Source organism: Halichoerus grypus, chromosome 9 (genome assembly GCF_964656455.1).
Source record: "Halichoerus grypus chromosome 9, mHalGry1.hap1.1, whole genome shotgun sequence".
Lineage (NCBI taxonomy): Eukaryota > Metazoa > Chordata > Mammalia > Carnivora > Phocidae > Halichoerus > Halichoerus grypus.
Window position 1 is genome coordinate 109,697,580 of NC_135720.1, and position 13,957 is coordinate 109,711,536.

General features: G+C 40.8%; 1 protein-coding gene across 1 annotated transcript in view; it reads right to left on the minus strand.

Annotated features, from left to right (window-relative positions):
• Positions 1 to 13,957, minus strand: part of DNAH8 (dynein axonemal heavy chain 8) — a 431,463-nt gene that overhangs the window by 47,009 nt on the left and 370,497 nt on the right. Inside the window, exons 87-88 of the mRNA XM_078055380.1 lie at positions 13,205 to 13,306; positions 3,755 to 3,915 (exon numbers count right to left, since the gene is read on the minus strand). Of these exons, the coding sequence (XP_077911506.1) occupies positions 3,755 to 3,915; positions 13,205 to 13,306 (263 nt within the window). The remainder of the gene's footprint in view (positions 1 to 3,754; positions 3,916 to 13,204; positions 13,307 to 13,957) is intronic.

Below are 13,957 nucleotides of genomic sequence, written 5' to 3' on the forward strand. Positions count from 1 at the left end.
ATGCAGCTGTAAACAAAAAAATTGTGAGGAAGACATGGGAACATATGGAGTGATTACAGGATATATTTTTTTTTAAGATTTTGTTTATTTATTTTTTAGAGAGAGAGCGCGCGCGCAAGCAGGGGGAGAAGCAGAGGGGGAAAGAGAGAGAGAATCTTAAACGGACTCCACACCCAGTGAGGAGTCCAACTCAGGGCTCGATCTCACAACTTTGAGATCATGATATGAGCCAAAATCAAGAATTGGATGCTTAACCGACTGAGCCACCAAGGTGTCCCACAGGATACATTTTTAATTGGAAAAGACAAGACACAAAATTATATATATAGTATGGCAACTTTATGTAAGAAAAAGAAAGGTAAAAATATATATGTATTTATGTTTTAGCAAAAAGAAACAGGGAAGGGGCACCTGGGTGGCTCAGTCAGTTGAGCATCTGACTCTTGGTTTCAGCTCAGGTCATGACCTCAGTGTCGTGGGATTAGGTTCTGCGTCGGGCTCTGTGTTCTGCGGGCAGTCTGCTTGAAGATTCTCTCTCTCCCTCTACGTCTTTCTCTCCCCCACCCCCGCTCATGTGCATGCTCTCTCTCTGTAAATTTAAAAAAAAAAAAAAAACCAGGGAAGATAACCCAGAAACTAATACATTTGGTTGCCCATAAAGGAAGAGGGAAATGGGCTGGAAGGATGTGAGAATACCTTGTTATCTAGTCATGATTTTCAAACATGTCCATGTTTCACATGTTTAAGACAATCAACAGAGATGGACAAAAATTAAATGTAATATGAATAGAAATAAATGAATGCACCTATCCATCAATTGATAGCATAACCACGAAGAAAAAACAATCTGAGTGACTTTTGAATATAGTACTCTGTACAACCTCAGTGGGATATATTCTAGGGACAAAAAGAACTGCAAAGAAATCTTGACCTCCACTTAATATATTTGTTGTTGGTAGTGGTATCAGTGGAGTGATTCAGAGCAAATGAGTAAATATTGAACTTCCTGAGAACCAGAGCTCTTACCATGGGACAAAGGAGATATCAATATTGAAATGAGGGATGACAAGGAAGAGACATGACATGGAATTGGAGCTATTAGTATTAGCTCATGACATTTTGGAATTGGAATTGGAGCTATATTAGCTCATGACATTTTAAAAAGTACTTATTTCCTAGCTCTAGCCATTGAGAGGGGCTATAATCACACACACACACACACACACGCACACACAAATAGATGTAGTTACATATGGATATAACTGTAGATCTATAAATATACAAAGATATAAATACAGAAAGAGAAAAGGCAAATGGTACAAGATGTTAACAACTGATGACACTGGGTGAAGGGTATATGGTGTTCCCTGTACCTTTCGGAGGGTTTATAATAGTTCAAAATAAAGAGTCAAGGGGAAAAAATAGTTTGTCTCAACACTGCCTCCCATCTGGATTACATTTTAGTTGTATTTCTCTGTGCCTTTTCTAGTTCTGGTTTATCTTTCTTGAGAGCTGATGACCAAAACTGCTATGGTCATACAGGATAAGATGAGTTCAACCCTGATTTTCACACTCCCCGGCAGAATCCTATAGCACCCAACAGGATCCAATTCTCCAGGAACCAGCTGTCATGACTCCTTGGGCTCTTGCCAAGGATGAAATCAAAGTTCAGCGCCCTCATATGTGAGCTGCTTCAATTACTAATGTATAAGTGCTTTAAAACATCGGCCGTTTTTCTGCCCACCCACATGGACTCATGAGCTGTTTCTATAGACCATCCCCATTCATTAGATTCTTCATAACCCAGAAGAATTTAGTATCACTGGCACATTCAATGAGTAGTCCCTGAGCATCTGGCACCGTGTAGCACTGGAGATACAGTAGCAGGAAAAATAGACCTAAGTTTCAGACACGATGGTGCTTATGTTTAATTGGTAGAAAGATGATAGCAAATAAGTAAGTAAATACAGAGTAGGCCAGTTGGTGATACAATCTAAAGAAAGGAGCAAGCAAGGAGGATGGAGTCTGGGGTGAGGGCTGGGGAGTGGTCTGCAATTTTTAAATAGGGCAGCGAGGGAAGACATCATTGAAAAGGTAATGTTTAAGTAAAGACCAGAAAAGGTGGTATCTGGTCTTTACAATGATATCTGGGGGAGGGGGGATGTTCCAGGAGGTGCAAGTATCCCATGGGGGAGCCATCTGGCCTGAGTAACAGGAAGCTCATGGGAGCTGGAGCTGCGCAGTGAGTGAGGGCGAGGGCAGAGGAGACCAGGTCAAGGGGTGGGGGCAGGTGGTCTTTGTGGCCCTTGCAGGTCACCTGTAGGTCACTGTCTGCCTTTGACCTTGACTTGGAGTGAGACGGGAGACTTAGGAGGCTTCCGAACAGAGGAGTGACATGGTCTGCCTCAGATTTTTAGAGTTTCAGCTAAAGCAAAACTATTTCTCTGTGTTCTTTCTTTGAGCTAATGTTTGAGTTAATTCCAAATGGATCCCTGGGGAATCTTTTTATTTCTTCACCTCTTTCCTGTCTCCAGCTAACTTATGATGGCCTCTTCAAATAACCACCAGAGCCATCACGGTTCCATCATGGGGTCTGAAAAGAGCGTTAGCCATTCGTGGCTCTTCTGGGTTATGCCCACGTCTTTGAAGATGAAGAGCAACATGGGAGAGATCAGAGGATTTGGACAAGTTAGAATCAGTACGGGTGACCAAGAGGCCAGGAGGCCAAGCCTCACACGAGGGGTGAAGTGCATGTAGGTTCAGGGAGAGAGAGACAATGCAGGGGGAGCTCTCTGGGACTCCATGGATGCTGGGCAAGGGCAGAGAAGCAGAAGGTGAGAAATGTCCCTGCCCCTTTGCAGAGTTGTTAAAATTGCAGCAGCAGATGAGTGACTAAGAGAGAGGCACACCCCATTCCTTCTCAATAGGTTGTCACAGCTTAGAATCTGCCAGTGGTGTCTCAGTCTCTTCCATCCCCCGAAGCCACTCTTCTAGACATGAACTCCCTGGTCTTTCCTAGATGGGCCAGAAGCAATGACCATCTGCAGGAGAATCTCAGCTGGGGCTTCTTGGTGCCCTCTCTGTGGAACTGGATAGCCTTGTTTTCAGGTTCCTTCATTCAAAGGATGGGTCTGAGAAGGGACTTGGGATTTGGATGTATTTCTTATCTCTTCACTCACCATCTCTTAGCTCAGTGACCAGAGCAGGGGCCTCACGTTGAGCTGAAAGAGGACTTCCTCCGGGCTCTGTGCCCACCATGGGTGTTAGAGACAGAAGGAAGCAACTGAGCAAGTAAGGGCACAGGGGCCACAAGAGAGAGGATCAAGCAGAAACACAATTCCTCATCCTCTTCTCTCTATCCTCCTGGCCCTTTTAGACTCTGTTTACGACCATTATTTTTAATGGATTTTTTTTTTTAGGTAAGAGGCAAGGAGCTGGGAGACTATTGTCTTATCAGTAGAAAGCATCAATACCAATAACATCAGCTGGTTTTACAACATGACAGAGGAGAAATAATCAATGCATAAATTAGAGCTTAAACATTGTCATAAACTCTGGAGCATCAGGATTTAGTGAGGGGAGAGCTGGCCAAGATAACGACAAAGTTGTAATTGGGAGACAGGAAGTGACATTATTTTTCACAGCAAAATAAAAAGAAGGGAAAGGAGAGAAATTAAGAGAAAATGAAATGCACAGCCTTTGCCAGGCTGAGTTACAATTGATCCCTTAAAATTAAATAATGCCAGGAACTTACGTGATATCGGCATTAGGGTGTAGCCCAAAGACTTCAGGGTTATCTAGGGTTGGCAGTGACTGGATGTACTCAAAATACTGATCCAGGGTTTTGCACAAGGGGATTTTATATCCAGTATAAAAACAGAACGATGGTTCAAACATCTTCTCACTGAACCAGACCTATGCGGGAGAGAAAGAAGAAGAAATAAAAGTGATGAACATCTAAATGAAAACTATAAGGAAGGAAGGGTCACCTTATTTCCATTTTAATAGATTTTTATATTGGGTTTGAAAGGATCTTAAGAAAACCACTGATAGAAATAATTAGCACAAATACGAAGGAAAAAGAAAGGCCACATGACACAAAAACAGTGAAGCCTGAGCCTCTCTTGAACACCAAAGAAGACGCTTGCTAATGGTGACAAGAGAGCCAGCCTTGCAAGCACATCTCTTTGCTCCAGTAAACTCAACGACCCTCCATCCCACTTTTGAAGACAAATGAGAACACACTGCAGAGAGAAGGCCATAACCACACACAAGAGAGAGGATCTGGGTACTTCCATGGCCTCCCTTTGCCCCCAAAACAGCGTTCATGCCGGGGAATGTGCTGTGCTCAGGGTGGCTCACAGCAGCACCCTCTACCACGCAAGGCCAGGAAAACTTAACAATTGTCTCCCCTCCCACCCCAAGCTGGAGAGCTCCCTCTGTTAATTATGTCCCTGGCCACAAGAAGCAAATGTATCCAACTGTCTTATTGTTTGCCTGAAGACATCCTTTTCTCATTCCATATGAATTGATTATCTGTAATGTAAAGCAAGAGAACAAATATACACTTGGTGTGAATAGACTTATTCTGAAGAGGAAAAAAAAAAAGAATGCTGAATGCCTAAGAGCCAGATTTGAGGCAATGACTTCAGTGTCTAACAGAGCAATTTTCTCAGCAGGAAGGGAAATAACGGGAAGACAGGAGAAACAGAAGTGCAGGCAGGATGTCTGAATCACTCGGAGGACTCAATGTGAAAAGAGATGGAGATTGTGCTTTACTTCAGTGGGTTACACTTTCTCTAGCATCTTCCTTCCATATCCTTCTTCCAGCTCTTTTTAGGTCCAGTGATCACTCTGAAATGTCCTGTGTGCTGGTTTTCTCTTTTGGACCCCCCTCCCTCTGCCACACCACCCCCCTCCCCCCCGCCCCAGTTCTATCCTAGCTTACTCCTTTGCACAAGGCACGGAGCTGAGAACTGAAATAGAAGGCAAGAGTGAGTCACACACCGTTCTTTCCTCCAAGGAGCTTGTGACCCACTGGAGGGATAAGTCAATTACATAATAAACCACAGTGCAAAGTCCACTAAGGTAAGAGCCAGAGGAAGTAAAAATAAGTGAAACACAAGTAGGCTTAACACAGGAAGAGAGAATAGCCAGCTGGATGTCAGGTAAGGCTTTATCTGGGAAGTGATCTTAGAGATAAGCCTTGAAGGATAGGATTTCGACAGGGGAACTCCCCAGTGACTGGGGAGACCACACCAGCAAAGGCACAGAGTAACTGATGCAAAAATGTGAGGCAGGGTGAAGAGATGGTGAAATCTAGGATAAATAGGCCCAGGTGATGACTGGCGTTGATTTAAGAAATGAGAAACAGTTCAAAGTTATTAAAGAGAACAGTGCTATGATCATGGTCATTAATTAGAAAGGTTGTGGTTTTAGTGACGTGGATGACCAGAGAGGGGAAGGCCACAACAGTGACCACACTGAGTTCTCCCGTACCAATGACATAAATCTATAAAAGCAACATGAAGTTTCTTCCTGTTTTTCTATCACTTTATTAATACACCCACAAAGAGCTGGAGTCACAAACACACACACACAGCTGAGTTTCAGCAAATTTGGAGGACATTTTGGGGGATAGTCAACATAAGGAATAAGAAGTCAACATGGAAGGACTTCGGGAGACTCTAGAAGGTACCTTACAAAGATAAGCAGTCATCCTCCAAGGACAATAAATAAAGTTCTACAATTGTTGGTTTGAGAGGAGACACACCATAAGATGTTGAGAACAGAGAAAACAAACAGGGGTTCAAAGATAAGCCCCAAGGATATAAAATCAATGCAAAGAAATCAGTTGCATTTCTATACACCAACAAGACAGAAGAAACAGAAATAAAGGAGTCGATCCCATTTGCAATTGCACCCAAGACCATAAGATACTTAGGAATAAATTTAACCAAAGAGGCAAAGAATCTGTACTCAGAAAACTATAGAATATTCAGGAAAGAAATTGAGGAAGACACAAAAAAATGGAAAAACGTTCCATGCTCATGGATTGGAAGAACAAATATTGTGAAGATGTCTATGTTACTTAGAGCAATCCAGACATTCAATGCAATCCCTATCAAAATACCATCCACTTTTTTCAAAGAAATGGAGCAAATAATCCTAAAATTTATATGGAACCAGAAAAGACCCCGAATAGCCAGAGGAATGTTGAAAAGAAAACCAAAGCTGGTGGCATCACAATGCTGGACTTCAAGCTTTATTACAAAGCTGTCATCATCAAGACGGTATGGTACTGGCACAAAAACAGATACATAAATCAGTGGAACAGAACAGAGAGCCCAGAAATGGACCCTCAACTATATGGTGAACTAATCTTCGACAAAGCAGGAAAGAATGTCCAATGGAAAAAAGACAGTCTCTTCAATAAATGGTGTTGGGAAAATTGGACAGCCACATGCAGAAGAATGAAACTGGACCATTTCCTTACACCACATACAAAAATAGACTCAAAATGGATGAAAGACCTAAATGTGAGACAGGAATCCATCAAAATCCTAAAGGAAAACACAGGCAGCAACCTCTTTGACCTCAGCCACAGCAACTTCTTTCAAGAAACATTGCCAAAGGCAAGGGAAGCAAAAATGAACTATTGGGACTTCATCAAGATAAAAAGCTTTTGCACAGCAAAGAAAACAGTCAACAAAACCAAAAGACAACCGACAGAATGGGAGAAGATATTTGCAAATGACATATCAGATAAAGGACTAGTATCCAAAATCTATAAAGAACTTATCAAACTCAACACCCAAAGAACAAAGAATCCAATCAAGAAATGGGCAGAAGACATGAACAGACATTTTTCCAAAGAAGACATCCAAACGGCCAACAGACACATGAAAAAGTGTTCAATATTGCTCGGCATCAGGGAAATCCAAATCAAAACCTCAATGAGATACCACCTCACACCAGTCAGAATGGCTAAAATTAACAAGTCAGGAAACAACAGATGTTGGCGAGGATGCAGAGAAAGGGGAACCCTCCTACACTGTTGGGAATGCAAGCTGGTGCAGCCACGCTGGAAAACAGAATGGAGGTTCTTCAAAAAGTTGAGAATAGAGCTACCCTATGACCCAGCAATTGCTCTACTGGGTATTTACCCCAAAGATACAAATGTACTGATCCGAAGGGGCACATGTACCCCAATGTTTATAGCAGCAATGTCCACAATAGCCAAACTATGGAAAGAGCCTAGATGTCCATCAACAGATGAATGGATAAAGAAGATGTGGTAGATATATACAAGGGAATATTATGCAGCCATCAAAAAAACTGAAATCTTGCCATTTGCAACGATGTGGATGGAACTAGAAGGTATTATGCTAAGCGAAATAAGTCAATCAAAGAAAGACAATTATTGTATGATCTCACTGATATGAGGAATTTGAGAAACAAGACAGAGGATCATAGGGGAAGGGAGGGAAAAATGAAACAAGATGAAACCAGAGAGAGAGACAAACCATAAGAGACTCTTAATCTCAGGAAACAAACTGAGGGTTGCTGGAGTGGAGGGGGGTGGGAGGGATGGGGTGGCTGGGTGATGGACACTGGGGAGGGTATGTGGTATGGTTAGCACTATGAATTGTGTAAGACTGATGAATCACAGACCTGTACTCCTGAAACAAATAATACATTATATGTTAATAAAAAAATAAATAAAAACAAAGATAAGCCCCAGATTGAAAGTCCTAGAGACAAAGGGTGCAACGTGAAGGCACTGATAAGACAGTTAAACCGAGCCTCCCTCTGGGTAGCATGGTCAGGGTAAAGTGGTCACAAGGAGGTTAGGTCAGCAGGTCAGAAGGTAGGACTGAAGCAGAGACTGAGATAGGGGAAGGCAGCATGTGGGCTCCATAGTGCTTTCTGCGGCCTTCTTCAGTAGAGGTTCCTGGTAACCCCATGTCCTTACAGCCAGAGACCCAAACTCACCTCTCTGGTTATTGTGGGGCCATCTGGAACAGGCAAGGGGAAGGAACAGATGAGACAGGAGGCTGAAGGGAGTGCAGGATGAAGTGTACATTTGGTGGGAGTAAGGGGCGGGTCTGCCCAGTGCTCAGAGAGCTGGAGCCATTGAAGGTGGAGCAATTCTAAGGGAAATCAGGAGAGAGACAGAGAGAAAGAAGTGGGGGCTGGGGGGGGGGGTGAGCAGGGAATGATGGGTGGAGAAGCTGCCCAGGGGCAAAAGAATGGAAAATGGTAGGATGAACTTTTCATTTAGAGCAGTGATTAAATCCCAGATGGGCTTCCCCCAGGTGGGGCCCAGGCCCAGAGGATGGAGAATTGTAGCCTTCTGAGAGGGGGTTGGGGTCTGCTGACTAGTCTTCTATTGCCCTGAGTATAGGGGTAGGGGGAGGGGACAGTGTAGGGCAGGAATAGAGAAGTAGAAGAGGGGGAAGACAGATTCAGGTCAGAGGCAGGAACTGTCCACCTGGAGGTCTTGAAGGTGCCACAGTTTGAGCAACAGGCTCTCTTCCTCTCCCTCCCTTTGCCCACAAGCAGCTTTGAGCTGTGATCCAGAGAGCCCATTTTGTTCTGATGTGGAGGGCAAAGAGGTCTCTTAGAAATCCCCTTCAGTTTGCCAGCGAACTGCGGTGTTCCTGCCACCTTTAAGTAAGGCAGTTTCAATAAAACAAAGACAAACCGACTAAGGGAGTTGGTTAATCAGGACTCTCCTTGAACTCTACTTCTTAGAAAAAGTCTAAGCAATTTTTTTAAGCTAATATAAAGTGTTGTTAAAAAAAAAAAGTATACCTGATTTTCAGGTTGTGCTCTGGGTAAAGTAAAATTTAGTAAAAATTCAATACAGTCTACTCTTAGACGACTATGACTCCAGGCACATAAAATTCAATCTGCTGAGATTAAATTACGTTTATTATCATCAACAAACATCTATTGAGTGTATCCTAGGTGCTAGAAAGGACACAAAGACTTAGATGACCTGTTTCTTATTTTAATGGCCTTACAATTTAGTGGGGGAGGACGAGTGTATGTATTAGGATCACATATTTCCCTTTCCCACTCTCCAAGGCAACTATTTCACATCTCTTCCCCTTTCTTCAAATGTCCCAAACTTGCCATCCCCTCCCCTCAGCTGATGGCCTGCATCCCCTTAACTGATGATGCTTCTTATTTCACTCTGAAGATAGATACAATTAGAAGAAAACAACCCCATCTTCCCCCACCAAACCTCCCTGTTTCTGCCACCCATAGGTTTCCTAGCTTCCCCCATCATAAGGAATGGGCTGCCCTCCTTCTAATAGCCAGTACACATATTGGTAAATCTAAATCAGCACTGGTTGTAAAATTATCATAATGAGTAACAGGGATGGGAATAAAAATGAGGAGGAGCCAAAATGCTCCATAGCGGTAATATGGAAGATACAAGTCAGAAGGGCTCGAAGGTAAAGCCTAAAATGTAGGGTAGATTTCACCAATACAGAAATATAAAAAAAAATTTTTTTAAAAAGTAGGAAAGAAGAAAAAAAGGCCAAAAAAAGGTATGGCTAATGAAACCCACAAAATAAGATGGTAGAATAAGTCAAAACATAGCAGTAATCACAATAAAATGATTAATTTGCCTATTAAAATACAGAGAGCTTCAGAGTAGATACTAAAAATTCCCGCTATTTGTTGTTTATAAGAGATAAATCTGAAACATAATGACACAGAAAAGTTGAAATAAAAGGAATAGAAAAATATATACCAGGTATATTGAAATTAAGTATTTCTAATCATTAAAAGACTAATACAAGAGTGAAGAGGCAAGGCTCAGAGTGGGAAAAGAAATTTACAACCACATAATCAACAAAGAAATTACATCCAGAATATGCAAAAAGCTCCTGTAAATCAATATTTTAAAAAGATGCATAACTTGAGAGAAATAGAAGCAAGAACATACAAGCAAGTCACAAAGGAGAAAACTAAAACAGTGAATCAACATGTGAGGGTGCTCAAGTCCATTAGCATTCAGAGAAATAAAAATTAAAACCAGAGTGAGATACCATTATATATACACCAGAATGGCTAACATTTAAGAGACTAATGATGCCCAGTGTTGGTGAGGATGTGGTGAAATGAGATATCTCATTCTTCTGCTGGATGTATTCTTGGAACAACACTTTGGAAACCAGGTTGATGTGATGGACTAAAATGGAAAGTATGCAAACCCTATAACCTAGCAATTCCGCTCCTATTAGAAAGGCATATTCATGTGCTCCAAGAACTTTGTACAAGACTGTCCCCAGATGCATTATTTGTAATAGCTCCAAATGGAAACAATCCTAATTTCCACCAATACAATACAATGGAACCCAACACAGGAAAGGATAACGAGTAGAATACACACAACATGGGTGAATCTTAAAATACTGTATTGAGAAAAAGAAGCCAGACACCAAAATGAGAACATACTCTATGGTTCCATTTATATGAAGTTCAAAAACAGGCAAAATTGAACTATGTTAATAAGGAGTACTTACTTAGATGGTAAAAGTATAATGAGAAAGAAACAGTTTGTATAAGTCAGAATTGTGGTTACCTTGAGGGAATGGGGGGTTGTGATGGTGAAGGGACATGCGTGAGTCTTTGGGAGAGCTGGAAATATTCTATGTCTATTTGAAGAGACAGTAAACTGTATGTTTATGTTTTATATATTTTTCTGTATATTTAATATTTCTTAAAGATTTAATATTTTTTAAAGATTTATCAGGCAAATACTAAGTACAGGTAAAGTCCCTTTCCTCATCTTCCTTGACCTCTCTCAGTTGACCATTTCTTCTTTCCTGATACATTAAAATACTCAAAGCCCTGTCTTTAGCTTGTTTTCTTTCTCTACACTTTCTTCTTAGATGATGCTCTCATCCATTATCTTGACTTCAAATGCCATCTATATGCTGACAAATTCCAACACTTTTTCTCTAGCCCTGACCTCTCTCCTGAGCTCCAGACCTGTAAATCCAACTGCCTTGTTTACCTTTCTTCATTCTCTTATTCAACAAATATTTATTGAGGAGGTAGTATGTTCTAGGTTCTGCTCTGCATGCTGGGAATCTCGCAGTGATGTAATCAGGCAAAGTTCCTGCCTTTAGGGAACTTCAGTGTTAGACAACTCCATTTGGGTGTCTAGTGGGCATCTCAAAAGTTACATGATCAGAACAGAACTACTAATTTCTGGCCCCAGCCAATAAAACTCATTCCTTCTGTAGCCCTTCTCCTCTGTAAATAGTCCTATTCTCTACCCAGTTGTTTAAGTCAAAGCTAGGAGTGATTCTTGACCCCCTCATCTTTCACCATCAGCATTCTGCTGGTAGTATCTGTACAATATATGCAAAATCTAACCACTTCTCAGAATCTCGAGTACTGAAACTCCAATTTTAGGTACTTTTGCAATTATTCTAATACACAGTATGTAAGACATCTTCTTATTCCTTTAAACCTCAGATATAGAGGTGAGTTTACCATATTTCTTTATTTTATCATTCTCATGAGTCTAGGCCCCCCTTTTTTCTGAGAGAAAGATAGCAAGCAGGGAGGAGGGGCAGAGGGAAAGGGAGAGAGAGAATCTTAAGCAGGCTCCACGCTCAGCATGGAGCCCAATGTGGGGCTCAATCTCACAACCCTGAGATCATGACCTGAGCTGAAATCAAGGGTCAGACCAACTGAGCCATCCAGGTGCCCAGAGTCTAGGCCCCTTTTATTTTCATTTTTCCCCATTCAGTCCTGATCTCCACAGTTTGTGAGTTTCTCTGGGACATATATTCAGGGAGTCTGGTTCAGAAAGTATCACACACTTGATATGACTAAATGCCACCAGATTGTACCCTAGAAGGGTGAGCAATAGTATTCTGTTGTGCTCATTCACTACTTCTTAGGATTCTTAGGCATTTGTAGGGGATGTTGCGATGTACCACCAGTTCCTTCTTCAGGACCCAGGCACTCACTTCCTCAGCTGTCTGGAGGATTGGCTACCTAGGGCTCATCACATTGTCCCTCCCAAGGTACTGACCTGGCAGAAGGGAGCCTGCCTCAACCAAGGTCATACCCTGGGGAAGGGGAATCCACAGGCAGCCCAACCTATGATGGTTACCTTCAGCTCCACATACAATATTGCCATAAACATTATTGTATATGTCCATTTGTGGACTTTTTCTAGAAATGTTCTGGTATGTGTCTACCTAGAATACTTAATTTCAGTAAGTTTTGCCCAGTTGCTTTCTAGAAGGTCTGTACTGACTTAATCTCCAGCAGCCAGGCTCCCACCTCCACACAACAATTATCACCATCCACCTTTCTCCACATATGGCATTAAGAAAAACTTGCAAAAATAAATAAGGATTGAAAGAAAAATCAGATTCCTGGTCAACCTCCAATTTACCAAAATACCCCCAAAGTTTATGCTTTGCTGTTTTTGTTAAGGGGGAAAAAAAATCATTGAAACAGAGAATTACCAATATAGATCCTACTATAAAGAATTCAAATAACCATAAAATACTCATAAATCTGATTTTTCCCACTTAGGTAATGTATATTGCTTCTTTAACATGTAAAAATTTTAAGAAGAGTTTGAGTCTGGTACATATATTTTTACAATTTATCACTGACGTGAACACTGTAATTGTTAAGGAATAATTTTCTCTAGAAAATGTTTGCCAATGTGATGTATGTAGATTTTACTGGGCACAGAGGGAAAAATGAACACTCCATCAATTTTCAATTGTCCTAATGGAAAAGATGAGAATACTCGAATTATGGTTAATTCTCCAGTCACTTATTTGGGGGTTTGAAATCTTCGTGAGACTTGCACTCAGAGGAAGTAGCAAATAAATTGTCATGTTTTCATGGAGGAGGGGCAGTGGGGAGAGACCCTGAAAATAAGCAATTCATTTATACAGGGGAAAATTTACAGACCATTGAAAGTTGACTGCTATTGTGTTCTGGACCACAAGTAAGATAGCTAATTGGTTTGGCTTTGGCTTTAGTTTGGGTTTGGGTTTTGTTTGCTGTTTCTTTTCAGCAGTTATGCTCTCTGGGTTTCCTCCCCCTTGAGTTTGGCTCACTGATTTACAAACAAACAAATATTCTTGTTTAAAAGGAAAATGCAATGAAATGTGTCCCAAGCTTTTTCTGTAAATTGACTTACTCTAGCAAAGCAATTAAGTAGACGTTTATCAAAGTCATCTGTCACTCGGCCTCCATATTGAACTTCTCCAATCATGTACCGAACAGTACTCCATGATACACCCTTTATTAAAAATACAAAAGATTATTCATTGTCAATCCAAACAAGAAACTCTGAACATTTCAGGTCTTTCCCTGGAGAAAACGTCTCAAAAAGGAAGCACAAACTAGATCACATTTAAAATGACTCATAATCTTCTCTTAGTAGCTCTTTTGCTATTACATGACTGAAACTGCCAGGGTTTGGTCACCAAAGAAAAATCTACAATACTAAATATCAAGTGAATATATTACTCATTGATCATTTAAAATGGGGGGGGAGACTATTTTTTCACTCTGTGGATGTAATCATCTATAATACTCATTATAGTAATGCCAAGCTGTTAGAAAAAAGTCATGTTTAGTGAAGAAAGGAGAAAAAAAATCAAGTAATCAACGGTTTAATATGCTTTCTTAGTTATATATTTTCTGAATCAGTATGAGAACAACCAGAAAATTATTCATTCACAGCATTTTTCTACAATGCAATCCTTTGCTGTCTCATTCTGTGAGCTATAACTAAATCAAAGTATTTATTAATTTCCATAGCAATCTTATCCTAGCAATACATTACAGATATTAATAGTTTTTTTTTTTTTTTACTCAATACATTTGGGGTAGGAAAAGTAAGAATGCTTGATTTTTTTTTATTTTACTTTCTTTTGGCTAAATTTTG